The 17,219-nt window shown below is 41.5% G+C and overlaps 1 protein-coding gene across 6 annotated transcripts in view; it reads left to right on the top strand.

The window, feature by feature from the left end:
- DENND5B (DENN domain containing 5B) overlaps window positions 1–17,219 on the top strand; it is a 115,434-nt gene that overhangs the window by 46,929 nt on the left and 51,286 nt on the right. For all 6 annotated transcript variants that reach the window (XM_059815913.1, XM_059815915.1, XM_059815916.1 and 3 more), the window contains 2 exons: window positions 6,116–6,225; window positions 11,363–12,029. In XM_059815913.1, coding sequence (XP_059671896.1) covers window positions 6,116–6,225; window positions 11,363–12,029 — 777 coding nt within the window. The remainder of the gene's footprint in view (window positions 1–6,115; window positions 6,226–11,362; window positions 12,030–17,219) is intronic.

Below are 17,219 nucleotides of genomic sequence, written 5' to 3' on the forward strand. Positions count from 1 at the left end.
TGCATGAGGCCATGTTAGAGGATACTTATCAAGAAATCCGACTGGGCTTAGTTATGTAGATTTGTGGACAAAGGGTACTGGAAGGTCTAGCTCTACCACTTTCTGCTACAGAGACCCAAAGGTTCCTGACACCTCAAGGAAGCATGTTTTACAGTCTAGATTTAAATAGCAACATTAGTGAGGTCCACACAGAGACACCAAAAAAAAAGCCAAATCATGTAGATGTATTGATAGGGTACACAACCCACTATGGCTTCCTGCTGAAATATGATCAATTAATTCCTTTACATATTGATATGCAAGAGATAGGTTAGACCATGCTCACCCCTCCTGCCCCCCCAAAAAAGCCACCACCATTTTACAGCTCACATTTTAAAATTTTGGAATGAAAACTGTTTTGTCTGCCTTATCCCTGTTCTCCCTTTCATATCATTTCCCTCCTCTGCTGTAAGATTATGAGAATATGTGGTCAGAAATAATGCCTTTGAGCTAATGTCCATGAACACTGACTAGCCATGAACACTGCCGCTTTGGTGTCATGGTGAGGCACAGAAGAAAAGCAGCAGAGCACAATTTCGGCACTACTTAAACTAACCGTCTCCTGAACCTGGCAATTAATAGCTTAGTTTTTCCCCAGCCAAGCGCTATTATTCCTGTCCCACGTTGTTTTCTCACTCACACGTTGTACATTACTTGCTTCTTGTGCAGAGTTATCCGGTGCTTAACAAAGCTCTGTCTGCAGGGAAAGAACATAGCTGGGTGTGCTCAACACTTCTAATTAGAAATAGCTATCAAAGAGGTTGTCACCATGAGGTGCAGTACTGTGCATAGTCGTGCTCCCAGTATGTTCCTCTAAAAGAATAAAAGATATTTTTATTTCTGTGGTCACAAGCATTCCTGCCTACGTTCCAGAGCTTCGAAGGAGCGATAGATAGCTCACATTCCCTGGATGAGAGGGTATGGGTAGAGGATGCCTCTGCCTATTTAGTACATATTTTTGTATGCCTCTGTAGCTGTGATAATTAAAAGATCTGCTTAAACCTTAAGATTGCTAAATTTTTAAATATGATCACTTATATGACAGCCATCATGACTGACAACCTCACAACTGCATTTCCCTAGTAATTTTAGCCTTCATCCAAAACACAGAAGATACTTGTTTCCTAATTTTGAGAAATCTTTTCATTTTGAAATGAAATTAGCATGGTTTTTCTTGATCTAGTACCCATCACTTCACCATTTGCTTTTAATTTGAAACTAAAGGTTCCTTTAAAAATGAGTGCCTTTAAGGGAAAGTGCAAGATGTTTAAAAGTACCATTACATAGGATGTAGTATCCAGTTGAAGTGGAACTTGAATCTGACACATTTTACACAATTTTGAAAAATACTTGAATGATTTTTTGGAAAATATCCTGAAAGCAAAAGCATTAAAATCCAAATTTTTAATTTGCCTCTGAGAGGCAGCTTACCTTATGAGATGTGCTGTTTGTACCACTCATCAAATACGATGTTTCTGTCTGTATTCATAGTACTGTTATCTGGCCATTAATATTTTAGAATATAGATTCAATTCGCATTTGGTACTTTCTTCATTTTTGATGTGCCTTGCTAATCCTGTTTGGGAAGTTAGCCAGCACTTAAAAGCACACAGTAGATTAATGAAAAGTCACCGTTTGCCTAGAATAACAGCTAAATAAATTTTATTTGCCACATGTGACTTAGCAGTTCAGAACTACTAATGCTGAGAGTTGATAATACCAGGTACCTTTTGGTCCAGATCCCTTCCCTCATGTGTGCCAAGAAGGTTTTGCTTCCTGTGGTTCTCTTCCAGCTGCTTGTCAGTGTGGAGCTGGCTGTCATGGTCTATGTCTCTCATCTCATTTTGGTGAGAGTCAGGGTGTTTCCTGCTAGTTTGGCCAAACAATGACATTTCACCCTGACATGCGGGCTGCTTTCTGTTGTATCCTTGTACTGTTTCTTTCCTAAATTATGTATCCTCTCCTTTAAAAGCTTCCCCTGCCTGGCTTCCCAGGCACAGCTTTGTATGGAGGGTGCAATGATGTGTCCTTTTGATTGATTCACTCCAGTGTGGTTTCTTGGCTCTTCTCTTTTGTCTCGGGATCACTGATTGAGAAAATTGTCTTTTCTGTGTATGTATATTACCTTTAATTTCTATTTTTTTAAAACCACGGTAGTGGTAAAATGCAAACCCTGCAGGGACTCTGCAAAGGTAAGTTATTTGTGCCATTTACTTCCTTGGATAAAATAAATCCATGTTGTCAGCCTACTGGAACATTGTTACGCTGGGTTTGGAAAGCTGGATTTCTTAAAGCAACACATGTGCTTCATAAACAAAACTTTTTACATATCTCTGATGCCTAAATGACTGCACGAGTATTTGCAGCAGCATACAAATTATTGGTCATTTCCAAAAGCTGATTGAAACACTCAGTTTTTCATGATTACAGTGGTTTATTGGCAAATATGCCTTGTTCTTCTCCACTGGTTCCAGATGCTGCCAGAGTATTGCTCGTCAAGATGGGGGGGTGTGGTTTATAGGGAAAATGAGGCGAAAGATGTTCAATAACAAGAACAGCAAAAAATCAGGGTCTTCCCCGCTCTTATATCCCCAGTGATGTAATTTTTGGTCTAACTTGGAAATAAGTACAGCTTTATCTGGTGGGGTTAGTTAGTAATTGAACCACCAAACTAGTAGAGAAGGATATTTTCCCATGAGAAGCCTTCCAGGTTCGCTTCCCAAATCTCTCTGAGCAATCTGACATGCTTCCAGAGTCTGCCGCTGTAATGCCGGAGGACAGGTTAAAGGCAAGACAGCACCTGGCACCGTGTGGCAGCTGCTCTCTCCTCCACCACAAGCATAGACTGTGCTGCCAAAACAGATAGGTAAAGCTACCATGTGTGTAACACTCTGCTTCAGGACGCACGTGGAAGTTATTTAGGTGAAAGCTGAGTGGTTTGCTGTCCCACTCAGTCTAAGGGTACAGAGCCAAGTCCCCTGAGATGCCACATGTAGGTGTGCGGCAAGCGGGGCTCACCTGAGCACACCCAGCACACAGGGAGCCCGGGCAAAGCCTGCCCCAATTTCTTTGGTGCCTATAAGCGAGCACAGTCGTTAGAAACAGTAAATGACGCGATTAATGTGCATTGCTGCCGGACTCCCATTTACAGTTTTGTGCTAATACCAGATGATTAATCGGTTTAGTTGTTGACTGTCATCACTGTGGGCTATTTTTCAAGCAAAAGGTGTTTTTAAAACACCTGTACAAGGTAGATTGGAGAAGCGGCTCCCAAAGAACCTGCGAAGGGCTCCACCAGTGGGTGAACTGCAGAGGTGATGAGTGCCTCTGAACCACGCAAATTACCCCAAGTAGCACCAATCATGTTACAATAATGGTTTTTTGGTCATGAAAAAGGAAACCTTTAAAGAAATTCGGACTCCAGCAGTGACTTTCTGTTAGCGGTAGAGAACTTAAGCCATCCAGATGCTCTCCGAACTTTTAGTAGAAGCAACCAAATAAATTTAGCATCAAATATCTGCCTTTCTGCTAATTCGCAGTTGTAAGGTAAACTATGTCAGATGTGAAGATTGAAGATCTAATTAGGAAATAACCTCATGCATATTTATTTGATTATGCAAGCACATTAATTACTGTTTGATACTAAGAATTAAAAATGTTGCCAAGTGTGTTTAAGTGCATACCTGGAGAGAGAATTTTTACTGGCTTTGCTTGTTGGGATTTTTATTTTGTGAAACTTCAGGAATCAGTGGATGACGTTATATCTTTATGTCTAATGCGTCTTCAAAGAACTTCTGGGCCAAAATAAGAGGTTATTCTATTGCCAAGTTCTGTAAAAGAGTGATGGTCTCTGGTTCAGACTTCAGTCTGAGCTTTGTAACCAAGCATGGAGAGGATCTTCATAGAGCTTGTGCTCTGGACTACCATAGCAGCTAGTGGCAAGTCTGGTCCAACTTGGCAGATGTGATGAGCTAGTCAGCTAAACCCTGACATGTCTTTTAATTTGGTCCAGTTTAGCTGATACCTTCAGTTTTCTTTATTTCTATGATGCATACACTTCCGTTGGATTTCTGGTTTGCCTTGAGCAATTCCAGAAGCAGGCTGGATTCCCCTGCCAGAGCTCCTCACATCTTACCATTTGTATTTGTTCCTGCCCCAGGAAATATGGCTGCAGCATTGCATCATCTTGGACCTTTTCTTCTCTCAAGTACAAAATATCCTTGTAGAAGCTTATTAGCTTTTTCCCCCCATGGTTATCCACCAAAATCAACGAGACAGACATAACAGTAAAAAATAGAATGCTGCGATGTGTCTAAATAATGTGTTAAAAATGATCCGCTGTATAAAAATACCTATCTCCTTAAAAATCTCAGAGATCTCTTGGGAAGGAAAAGATTTTAAACCCATTCCCTGAACGCATTTGAAAGCAAGTGCTGTCGGAAGAGCTGGTTAGCTCTCCTCCCCCTGGCTCCCCACCTCACTTGGCGCAGCAGCTCTCACACGGGGCGAGGTGCAGTCCCAGCACAGCTGACTCACGCATCTCGAGGAATTTCCGCCTGCCTACACGCATCCTCACGGAGGGGAGCTCCAGCATAAGCCTCTGCTTCCCCTTCCCTCCGAGCAGGCGGCTGGCCTTGGTGTAAGAAATGCTCAACCTTCGCCTGCTCTTCCTCTCTGCTGCTGCTGTGCAGGTGCCACTCTGATGGCCCTGGCACTGCAGCCCCTGAGAGACAGTGCAGGTTCTGCCCTCTGCGTTGAAGATGTGTTAAGGGTTTCATACAGCAAATGGTTTTCAGCCCTCCTAAAACTTGGCCTGGAAAACTTTTACCTTGTGAATTGCAACTGTGTTTTTCTCTGTTATCTTCTGTTTCCCTCAATTATCTGCAGACCCTAAGCCCTGCCAGGCAAAGGCTGAGAAGCTCTGCCTTCAAGTATCAATTTGTACAGAAATTTCCTTGGATTAATTCACTCTGAGCTAAATTATTGTGTAGACTGTGCTTCGCAAGGAGCAAAGGGCACATGCCAAATGGCTGTGGCCTCAGAAACCTTGGGGTGACTTCTGAACTGTGAATTGTGCAACATCACTTGGAGGCTTCTAGCTGCACGAAGGTTGAATTGTCATATGTAACTCAGCAAGCACAAATTACACTCCCGCAGTGCATGTTGCCTTCAGAGAGGGGTTAGCGAGGTTAGTGACTTGTAGTTTAACTTTTCTACAGGAGCAGTGGATTGCCTTTAGAGCTTGCCAAGCGATTGAATATTTTCTCATCCAGAATAACCTCTCATTAAAAACATGAATGAAATATTGGTTCTGTCTTTAAGTATAAAGAGAAAGAAAAGTTTTTTTTTTTAAAGAAAAGAAATCCAATTCTATTTCAGTAACGTGTTTTTAAAAGAATCTAGGTAACACTAAGAAATCCTAAAAGGTGCCTTATGATGAAATACACTATTTGTATGCTGATAAATGGATGCATTTCTGCTTGAAGTCTAATTTCGATCTTCCTCTTTGCACTTGCTGGATTCTTTGTGTGGAAAAAGTCTGTCCTTGAAATTTGATGTAGAAAAAAAATGTGTTTAATCTTCACACAGGACTTGTGATATAAAAAAGATCTATAATGAATCCTTGAATAATTTATAATAGCTGAGAGGTGCTCATACTTTTATTGACCATAAGGCAGTTTCTAACAAACTTAAGGGAAAGTGCTTTTTCAGCATCTAAGTAAAGCCATCTCTAGATATTCAAGCTATAGGGGAAGATGGAGAATTCAGCTGATTGTAGGGCCTTTTTCCATAAAACTCCAGCAGCGATTTTTCTCTTAATGATACATTTCCATGCAGTAAATACTGAGCTGGAAGCTGTGTTGCAACACTAGTAAGATTTTGTGTGAAGGAGGGCAAGATCAGACTGCATGTGTATCTTTTTCTGTTTCTCTTTTAAAAGTAATACATCTGTTGGGAGTAAAAATGCCCTTCAGATTTCACAAAAAAACCACCCAAAGTGAAAGTAAGCTGCCCAGGCCAGCTCTCTCTGAAGCCTCACTGCTATGACAAGTCATTATTTCTTCATTCGTTGCAGGAGAGAATTTCGACCAGAGTCCCTTAAGAAGAACCTTCAAGTCCAAAGTTTTGGCCCATTATCCTCAGAACATCGAGTGGAACCCCTTCGACCAGGATGCCGTCAACATGGTGGGTAGACAAACTCTCTTCTCAAGCTGTTTTCTGACAGCTTCAACTCTCATGTCGTTCCTGTTTACAACCAGCCCTTGTGATGTGATGTGATGAGCAAGGTGCTTCTGCTGGGTCTTAAGTGCACACACTAGGAATGCTGTTTGAAAAGCTGTAGAGGAAGAGGTGTTGTGAAAATACAGAATACTTTCAGGCACAACAAAAGTAAAATGCTGCATTTCCCTCGTTAGTTCTAGTTAAGTCTACTGTGTGATGAAACAAGTCTAACCACCAGCTCAGTGACTGGCTGAGAAGGGGGGTAGTCACCCAGGATACATATCCGCAGGTGGGAAGGAGGGAAACCAAGGAATTTTTAAGATACTAATATCCATGTGAAATTTTTAAGTACAAAAAATCTTGATGCTGCATATAGCAAGGGAGAGAGGAATCTTTACGGCGAAGCTGGAACTTATCTAAACCATGGCTTTTGTTGGGTGGTCGCTTTTAATGGCACCTCTATACCAATGCATCTTCTGTACATCTCTTTCCTCTCAGCTAAACTTGGTGTGGGATTTTCTGTGTGGCTAAGTCCCATGAACAAGGGAGGGAGGAGAAAACAGCTGGGGGCAGTGACAACTAAAAGACTGATGATCGACTGGAAATTTTCCCAAAGAGTTGATATTCAAAGGATGTTTCCAAAATCACAAAAGCACTTGTTAAGAACGTGTCCTGACAAAGGCAACAGATTACTGGTATTTGAGCTTCCCAGTACAGAAAATGCTATTTGTTTTACAACTTAGAAGTAAACAGTTGTTGTAATAATAGCATTAAAGCAGTATTACCGATTCCAGCTGTTTTCAAAACTGTGTATTGGGTCTAACTCAAAATTGGAAAATCAGGGAAACCCTTCCCCCCAATCTAGTTTAGATGTGCTTCACATTTGAGGAGGGTAAGACTGCATACTAGCTACTTCAAACCAGAACTAACCTCAGTGTATGGTGCAGATATGGAGTCAAGAGAATCTTCTGGCCCTCACTTTGATGGAGAAACAGGGAACACATGAAAACCACAGTAAAATGGCTTTTGTAAGTGCAGTCTGAATTACGTTTAGTTCACATTTGAAACTTCTCTGCAATATTGAAGGTGCAGAAATCTTCAAAGTTCATCTCAGTTTCCACCGAATTTTATTTTTTAGCATTATGCCAAATATTTGACATGAAAACCCAGGAGCTGGAAGTAGCAGTGACGCTGAGAGCTGATACTGTGGCACTGCACATGCGTAGAAGGGCAGAGATGAGCCTACTACCAATACCAGTCACTTTGCCCACTGACAGCTGGGGATTTGTGTCCTCTGCTTCCAAACATGCATTGATGGAGATGGTGCCGCAGTTCTCCACATCACTTTGCATATACAGAAGGCATGAAGGGCTCAGAACAATGCTTCATCAGCACAGTTAAGATGGTAATAACTCAACTACCAAGGCTACTTATGCCTTTTAGTTCTGTCTTTGAATTGGGGGTGTTCAGAGGAGAAGTGATGGGGGGTGTGCAGCAGGAATATGGCAGCAAGAGCTGGAATTGCTGCATTATTTGTCTCTGACATTACAGTTGAAAATATTTAGTATTCATGAAGTTTGATCATATTATCAGACAAAAATGGAATACCAAAACCAGTAAGAGACCTATTAAAATAAAATAATTAAACTGAGCTGCATTCAGCTGAAATCAAATAGCTGAAGAACACATCTTTCATTTGCAATGTGTCTTGGAGGAAAAAAAAATGCATTTACTAACAGTAGCAGTATTTAATGGTCTTTTAAATCATCTTTCGGAAAACTTCTTTATTGTTTAGATCTGAAACATCATTTAAAGTAATATCCACCTCCACAGAATCCCTTGAGGCAATTATTGGCCTTTCTGATCTTGCCTTGCTGCATTAGTTCTGCCTATGTGTTTGCTTTATGTGAGCTTCCAGAAGCAATTTTCCTCAGAGAGGAAAATGCATAAATCCTTGAAGGTTAACTTGTGAGAACTCTGGCTTTGCTGGATGCCTAAGGAATTTCAATTGCCTTCTGAAACCATCCTGTCGCTTTAAAAATAGCCCCGTGAGATCCCCAGAAATCACTCTGCCTATGAGTCGTGTTTTCTCCCCCTTTCAAAGTATATAGAGTTCTCTTTAATAGGGAAGTATTTCTTTACCCCCCACTCCTTTTTGTGATTATCCCTGCCTAATGCCACACACTGTCTTCTGTGGCCATTCCGCGAGTAATGTGGTGTACCAAACTGAAGTTCTTGGTAAATAGGGAAGTGAGTTCTTTAGGAAATAAACCTCCTATTTGAGCCCTCTGGTTCATCAAGGTATGTACATCTGTGCCTGTATTTCTGAAGTTCAAGGAAGCATTGTCCATTTAGCATGTCATGTAGTGAAATAAAAGAATTCAAGGTTCCCCAGTGTAATTTGAAGGAGCAGGCTTTAAAACAAATAGAAGCATCTTTCTCTCCACCCTGTCACCCACGGTGCAATTTGGTTATGGAGCTTGCTGCCGTGGCATGTTGTGAACATGAAAAATATTCAGGGGCTTAAAAAGTGAAATAGAGGATCTAAAGGAGAAGGGGTGAACCGGTGCTAATGGGCAGTGGTCCAGAGGGGACCTTTGGTTCAGAAATATCTGCAGCTGATGATGGCTGGAGGAGGGAGGGATTATAGTGTGTGTGTGCCCTGCCTCTGTGTTTAGGAAAAGACTGTCTTCTATTCATCACCTTCTAGAGGTGGGGTATGGATTAGTTGATATCTTTTTGTCTGTCTGTGCAGCTTCCTTTTATTTTTACAAACCGTGTTGATTATAAGCCTTATTGCAAGTAGGATTTAATTCCACATTTTTCTTCTGATGGATATGTTTAAATATAAATAGTAAAGTGCTCTGAAAACCAAAATCCTGTCCTTTGATCAGTAATCTTGGATAGTTTTTTGTGTTTATACAAAGATGCAGTAAAGGTATCTGACTGCCTTCTTGCCATTAGTCATCCAGCCGCTCTTCCCCAACACTCTCCTGTGGCACATGTGACAAACCCAGGTGAGATGGGAAGTGACTAGTGTCCAAGGCATTAAGATGAAAGGTTTCATGCATTAACTGCAAATTTGAAGCTTGCTGTATTGCTGGAAAATGAGCGCAAGCCCTTCCTTTTGATCTTAGCTTCTTAAGTGACTCTTGGTCGTTCTTCCCTGCCTTGGTGCTTTCCTATCTTCTTTCTTTCTCCACCTTTTCCTGTGACTTCTTGTAGGTCTAATGATAGCAGCAGTCTCTGTGCCACGGTTTGCAGCCAGGGTCTTAAAATGTCTGTATTCTGCATGTGCCAGCCTGTGGCTGAAACTTAATAGATTGGTGTCCCTTTGTGTGTGTATGCTCAGTATATAAAGGATGAGGGAATAATAATTAAGACTTGGAGGAAATTTATTTAATACAGTATTCTGAAACTATCTCAGCTGGTCTGAATTTCCTTGATGCTTATCTGGTCTTGATTGTACCAGTACATACAATTTTCTTATCCTGACATTTTTCTGTAAAGTGAAAAAAATAGAATCTTTGCTAGTGTTGAGATTAAAATCTATGATTTTGGCCTGATCGGATTTGATGAGGCTATAGCTGCCATTGAATTCTAGAAATTCTAGAAATAAATTTTTATTCAGCAAGCCTGCCAAAAAATGAGGTTAAGAGATATTTATTGTGCAGAATAAATTTAAATAAAGTGTGAAACAAGGATTTTTTACTAGTACTTTATTGGACAAGCCTTAGCCATGGCACTGCTGTTAATGCCTCAATAAAAACTATAAACCTTTTAAATGAAAATGAGGCTGCTGTTCAAAAATGGTTCAAGCTGCAATTTCATGGTTTATGTCAGCAAAGCCCATCAATTGAATTAAATTCTTCTACCAACTCCAGGCTACTTATTTCCCTATACATTACCTTTTAGAGGAGTACGCAAGAGCTGTCCTAGATAACTTAGGGACTTGCTAGCATGTTGTGAAGTGAGTCTGGACCACTTGCCTAAATCCCAGCTGGGCTGGTAGCAGCTTTATCAGGCTGTCAGATGGTTTCTGCAAGGTGCACTGGTGAAGTCCAGGATAGGATGTGCCTGAAAATACATAATTATTTCTCTTGACCTCTTCCACCATCAGAAGAATTTACTGCTGGTTAAAGTGAGACATTAGGGGATGCACTCAGTCATGTGTAGGTTCACATACCATGGGAAAGTTGGCTTCAAGTGTTGCCTTTTGGAACAGGAGAAGCACTTTGAAGGGTCTCTCTCTTTTCTTTCCTTTTATTTCTTCAGATGGAAGGTACAAAGGAAGCTTTAGTTCTTAGTTTATAAACATACTGATTTAGCTAGAACATAAGGAGTTTCGTGCTGACACACATTCAAACAAGTTTTGCCAGATATTTGTTATTTTGTATTAGATGGCTGATAAAATTCCTGAGGAATGCCTGGAAAAATGCCTCGAGTTATCACTAGGGCTCGTTTCAGAGAAACACCCAGTGTAGTTGAATCACTGCAAAAGATTTTGCTGAGTGGTAAATCAAAAATGAGACTTTCATAGATTTTGGGTGTTTCCCTCCACTTCCTTCTTCCAGTGTAAGCTATTTTATAGCACTTAAGGAAGAAAGTAAATGTAATAGCTCTCAGTCAATTTTTTTGCTTTCTTTTAAGAAAACTGGGGAAGATCAAAGAATTTCAAGAAGTCTGTAATTTTAATTCAGTGATATAAGATGCTCCCTTGGCTCTCTCATTTTAGAGTACTGTGGGAACCATATAGGTGAATGAGAACAAAACTGGATGTCTTTATATGATGCTTAGGTAAATGAGACAAAGGCTACTCAGTAGTGAAAATAATTTTACAAAGTAATGAAAATGAGTCATAATGACTTAATAGATGGGTGATTTTGGAAGGTGTTTTCCTTTCTTCAGTCATGCCTATCTCTTCTTTTAAGTAGTATCAGTTTTAGCCTGTTTGTTCTTGGGCTACTTCTCAGGGGGATTGTGTTTAATGATAAATGGCTTGTTATGATGCGGTGGAAAAAAAGAATGTGCCTCTAAAGCAAAAGTAACAAATAAAATTGTAGCTTAGATAACTATATCTATTTCTTTTCTCTTTTCTTAGCTGTGTATGCCCAAAGGGCTGTCTTTCAGGACGCAGGCAGATAACAGAGATCCGCAGCTCCATTCCTTTATCATCACCAGAGAAGATGGCTCTCGTACATACGGGTTTGTGCTCACGTTCTACGAGGAGGTCACGAGCAAGCAGATCTGCACAGCCATGCAAACGCTCTACCAGATGCACAACGCAGAGCAATACAGCAGCGTCTGCGCCTCCTCCTCGTGCAGCATGGACTCCCTGGCCAGCAGCATCGACGAGGGTGATGCCACTTCCCTCGCCAAGCTCCAGCGGTACAACTCCTACGACATCAGCAGAGACACGCTGTATGTCTCCAAATGCATATGCCTCATCACCCCTCTGCCCTTCATGCAAGCCTGCAAGAAGTTCCTGATCCAGCTGTATAAGGCGGTGACCTCCCAGCAGCCGCCGCCTCTGCCCCTGGAGAGCTACATCCACAACATCCTCTACGAGGTGCCCCTGCCGCCCCCGGGGAGGTCGCTGAAGTTTTATGGGGTTTACGAGCCCATCATTTGCCAGAGACCTGGGCCCAACGAGCTGCCGCTCTCTGACTACCCACTGCGGGAGGTCTTCGAGCTGCTAGGCCTGGAGAACCTGGTCCAGGTTTTCACCTGTGTTCTTCTGGAGATGCAGATCCTTCTGTACTCGCAAGGTGGGCACTCGTCCGGTGATGCATGTTGGGTCTGTTCCCAGCGGGCAGTTCCTGGGCAGCTGCAGCCACAGGAGCTAATATAAAGCTGTTGATTTTCAGCGGATTTGTGAAATGTGATGTAATGAAAAAATGTGAGAGAAATTAGTCTGTCCTAGTGAAAGCACTAAATAATTGTTTCCTCCAGGCAGTCTAGATGCTGCTTGTTTAATTATGCATTGTATTTATCACTTGTGACAGCTAGGCATAGAATTCACTTAATTATTATCCTTACATTGCCCTTGATCATGCTGCAAGACAGCATGAAACTAATCCTATCTTCTGCAAAAATAGCAGCAGAAAGTAATACATCTTGCGGAAAACACTCTTGATACTTTCAAATTTCAGCAGCATGTTGAAGTTTGGTGAGATTTCCTCCCTCCCATATGATGGATATGTTCTGGTTAAAGCACTGAGAGTTTTTTAGCACTTAAAGGCTGAAGTTTTAATGCTGGGTTGGAACGGAGTGGAGTTACAGGGCATCCCTTCATAGTCCTCCTTGAGATATTTGGGAGCTTTTCTGACAACGATGCTGGTACTTCTTTTTGAGACACTTAAGATTGCAATTGGCAAAGCCTAGCTACATTGGCAGAAGTTGCTTGCACAGAGCCTGTCTGCGTCAAAGAACGCCAGCAAGCTTTTGAAAATGTGGCCTGTACCTTTTCTCTTCTGGTTGTGTCTTTCTGTAATAGTGCAATACTCTGCTAGAAGTTTTGGGAACCTTGACTTAGTGCTGGGCACGCTCTGAGGTTTTACACCCCTATTACTCTTTCCTGTATGCTATTGGTTGCTGTGAATCTGGCCCTGGTGATACTCGGGTAATAAAAGGTATGTGCAGCAACTGTTGCAATGCACCAGAGTGCCTGAACAAGTCAGGTTCAGGTTTCCTGCTGACATTCAAGGGGTTGTCCAGACTTTTTGGAGGTTCCTCCAAGTCTCACTGGATGCCTATCTGGGTTCCCAAATGTCTTCTGTGATGCTGATCCTAAATTAGTAAAATGTGCCTCAGGGAAAAAGTTGGGGGGTTGTGGTTTCATCAGACTAGAATGAACAACATAAAGCCAGGAGATGCGCATACTTTTTAACAAAAAGAAGAGAAGGTGGTGAATACCTAGACTTCTCAGGGAATGTGGTTCAAGCAACAGACAGCTTGAAATGGAGAGGAGAGAGAGGATGGGAAGTCATCTAAAATGAGTACAGGTAATGAACCGTCAGGCTCCAAAAGTGAACGCTTGCATTTGTTATATTAAAGAAAAGGTCAGTAAGTGTGTACTAGTAATACTAATGAATAAATGACTGAGAATGGGGAAAAATGTTCGGGGAGGTGAAAGGAGGGTAGTTCTTCTGCAAATGACTGAATTCAAAGGATTGCTAGTCCTTTGTGGAGCACTTCTCCACATGGACTCCAGGGGTTTCTTTCGAGAACCGAAAATGAAGGGCTTTATCTGCTCTCAGTTTGAAGTGTGAGCAGAAATCCTGCTGTTAGTTTTGATTAGGCTGCTTTTCCCCTCCCTCCTGCTCCTGTGTGTGTGTGTTTACCCCTTTCTTCCTCAGTTTGAATTGTGCTGCCTTTGACACTTGACACCAGGGTTCGACATTAAGCAGCAACACCACTGAAATTTCTCTTCATCCCTGCTCGTCATTGCCACCCTGGTCCCTGCTCATGGCCTCACTGAAAACAGATTTTTTTTACTGTAAGCTAGTAGCATTAGGAAAAATCTGCTTGCAGATTACATTTTAGTACTGGTTTGTGCCAATGGAGAGCAACCTGCGTATGCATTACTTTTGTAATAGTCCTTGAGACAGATACAAAACATCCACTAAATAATTTTGACTCAATTTTCAGTGCTGCCAGAAGTTAGATAAGTGTTTTTCTTCCAATTACTGGCTATAGTTTAAGGGTTTACTTCTTTTGTTTGTTTTCACTGTGGTGGTTTTATTTTTAAAGAAAAATCAGATAATGAGAATTAATCCTCTCTACCCTCCAAAATTCAGATTTTATTTTTTTCCCCCTCTCCCTCTATTATTGGTGAATCTAGGGATGTCCTTGACATGACCTTTACTTCCCTATCTAATACAGACACAACTTGATGGTGCATGGGGAAAAGCACACAGTTGTATTAGGGAAATACTGAGATTATGTAAATAGCATCATAATGCTGGTTCCCAGATGTGAGGAATGTGGAGTGGAGGTCAAGTGCAAAGCCTCAGTTTTGGCATATCCTGATAGCTGAGTGCTTGGCTAATTGTGCACGGCGGCTTCTTTTAAATGTCAGTCTTGTGATTCCCAAAAGAGAAAACAAAGCAGCTCTTTTCCTATTTGAGATATAACCAGGCTAGATACTACTGAAATCTCCTTTCTAAGCTTTGAGATCCATCAGGGAGAAACGCTTTCTTAACTGCAAGTTCTTTCAAGGCAAAAGATGAAAAGAAGTTTTTGGCTTATGTATCGCTTGTTCCAAAGTAATGAACGAGAAGAGTGATTTTGAAAATTTGTCCGTCCTTCCTTCCCTTTCTACTTTAAAGAGGATGGACTTGCTGGACTGTGTATCCAGTGGCCTGGCCTTGCTGTAACCTTACCAAACTCAACAAAAGATTAGCAGAAGATGGTCTTGCATCCACAGGGTGCAATTTCAAGCAAGACAACATTATTCACCCAGAGTTCACTGAAATGCTGCAGTACTCAAGAAATCAGAGCATTGGACCAGTTCACCAAACTAGTTCAGTGAGAGAGCTGTTGTTAACACGTGGGAAAAGTAAGCTGGCTTTTTTGTGGTTCTCCTAGCCCTGTTGGAAGGAAGCTTTTCATTCAAGCTTGCCAAGAAAAATTGTTCCTCCTTTTAAAGAATAATGACTTCTTTTGGAAAGTTGAGTGAAAATATAAATTGTTGCACAACCCTGACCGTACAATGAGCCTGCTGGCTGTCTACTAAGAACCTTAAACTTCTCACTAAACATCTGTCCACTAAAGGCAAATTACTTTTTGAGGCCAAGAAAGAGCAGGAGGGATATGAAAACTGCAAACACTGGGAACAACTGGTCAAACAGCTTTAGTTCCAAACTTCATAGGCGAGCATGGGCAGTGGGCTGCCTGCAGAAGAATGGTGGTCAAGTGGAGCTGCACCTGGTTGCTCACAGAGTTGGTGACAACAGCAGCGAAGGGCTGGCAGGAAGGTAGCACAGAGACTGTATTGGCTTTTCCGGAGTGATTTTCCTCTAATGAACTAGGAGTTGATGGTGAAAAGGTTTATTTTTAACCATGTAGCTGAGGCATAATGTTTCCAGCAGCCTGAACAAAGGCATCTGACTAAATGAAGAGGTGAGGGTGTTGGGTGACTTTACCCAGTTTACCCTGGACGTGTTCCCAGCGTGATACGAGAGCGTCTGTCACAGCTCTGCGGTGGGGACAGGACCAATTGGTAGCTGTTTGTACCATGGCTGCTACTGTCAACTTTGGGTATCCAGTTGCTCTGTTCATGGTGTTTTATGGGTGAGTGGTATCCCATTGCTTGGGAAAATGAAGGGATTGTAGTGGACTGTAACTTCACTTTGAAGCTGTGGTGGTCAAGCAGAGGGGTGGAGAGACTGATGTAAAAGAATGAGCTCATTTTTTGAGCTCATTTTTTAAGCTCTTTTGTTCCCAAACGTTTTGGACTGCAGACAACTACCTTAATCCTCAATTTCTCTCAAGTCCACGGTTTAAACTTTAAAGCAGCCTGGCGCTAAGGAGCTATCACTGTGGCTTTACAAACCACGGTTTGGGAACTGCTGGTGTGGATAATTGTGTTCTCTGGGGCAAAAGCTATGACCAAAGCATTTCAGTCTGAAGATGTGAAACATCTGTGCAGCTTGGGAGCAGCAAACAGTGCTGTGGCAGTGTTAGGGCAAAATGCAGAACAAGTCGAGGATAGCTGGGTCACTGTCACAAGACCTGAGCTTGCGCCTAAATGGCAAGATTGAAAAGACAAGTCTTTATTGTTAATGGAGGCAGTGTGGACTTCCAGGGAGTTAATCAAAATCACTGTTGGCGGGTAGATGTAATAGACTGCTCTAAGTGCCAACTTTGGCCTGCAAAGGTGATACAGAAAGCTGTACCTGAAAGCATTAGAAGCAGAACTCCTGTGACCTCAGGTTACATCTTCCTATATATAGAGAATACTTTTAATTAACAATGGGGCTTTGAAAACCAAGGGGAGGGATTAGATATTTTTTCCTGCAATTCTTCAGGGTGCAGTCTTTGGATTGCAGCCTTGTAAACTTCATCCTCTAAAAATCAGAACTTGGATTATGATGTGTTCCTGTGAGTTTCAAGGGAAGGACATAAGAACTACGAGATTCCCAATAAAGCAGAAAAAACTGATATAGAGTCATACTTGTTATCACTAAACAAGGCACACGGTGTAGCACACATCCAACACGTGTAAGTTTGGGGCTTACAGACTTTCATTTATGAAAAAGACTTGCTGTTGTAGTTTTATTATCGTTTATTCAATCATAGAAAGTAATACTGTTGTGAGTGCCCTTTATTTTATTCAGAGCACAGCTCTCCCATGCGACCGTGGAGATGTAGGGGTATTGTGAGTATCCAGGCTTCCAGCAGTGTCCAAGTTAATAACACTCTGCAATAGCTGCTACAATTTCCCAAGGATCGGTAACAAAACGCCACTGGCGTGAGATGTCTGCTGGAGAGAGATGAATTAAACTGTGGGCTCTGCGGAAATCTCGGCAATCCATTTTGTATGTCTGCCTTTCTAGGGATTTAAACATGAGAGGGAGCGTGTGGATGAGACAAAGATAAACTTCTTAGAGCTTAGGCTGTTTCTACTCATTATAATTTTGAGCATTTCCCAAGTTGTTTTTCAAAGGGCTTGAGTAATTGCTTCTCAAAGATTGAAAGATTCTTTGCATTATTTTTTTCATTCTTAGAAATTATAATACAAATAACTATGCATATATTTATAGTCATTTCCTAGAAAAAAGTGGTGTTTGAAAGATCTTTCTTACGAAGTCTGTTTTGGGGCAGATTTCTTAAAATGAATACATGCATGATGTGTTTGCCTTTTAAAGCATTTTTACACCAAATATTTACATAGAAAATGTTTGCTCTCCTCTGTTCATTATTTAAATGGTTGCACTCAACACTGGTATTCATCA

The sequence above is a fragment of the Gavia stellata genome, chromosome 4, assembly GCF_030936135.1.
Source record: "Gavia stellata isolate bGavSte3 chromosome 4, bGavSte3.hap2, whole genome shotgun sequence".
Lineage (NCBI taxonomy): Eukaryota > Metazoa > Chordata > Aves > Gaviiformes > Gaviidae > Gavia > Gavia stellata.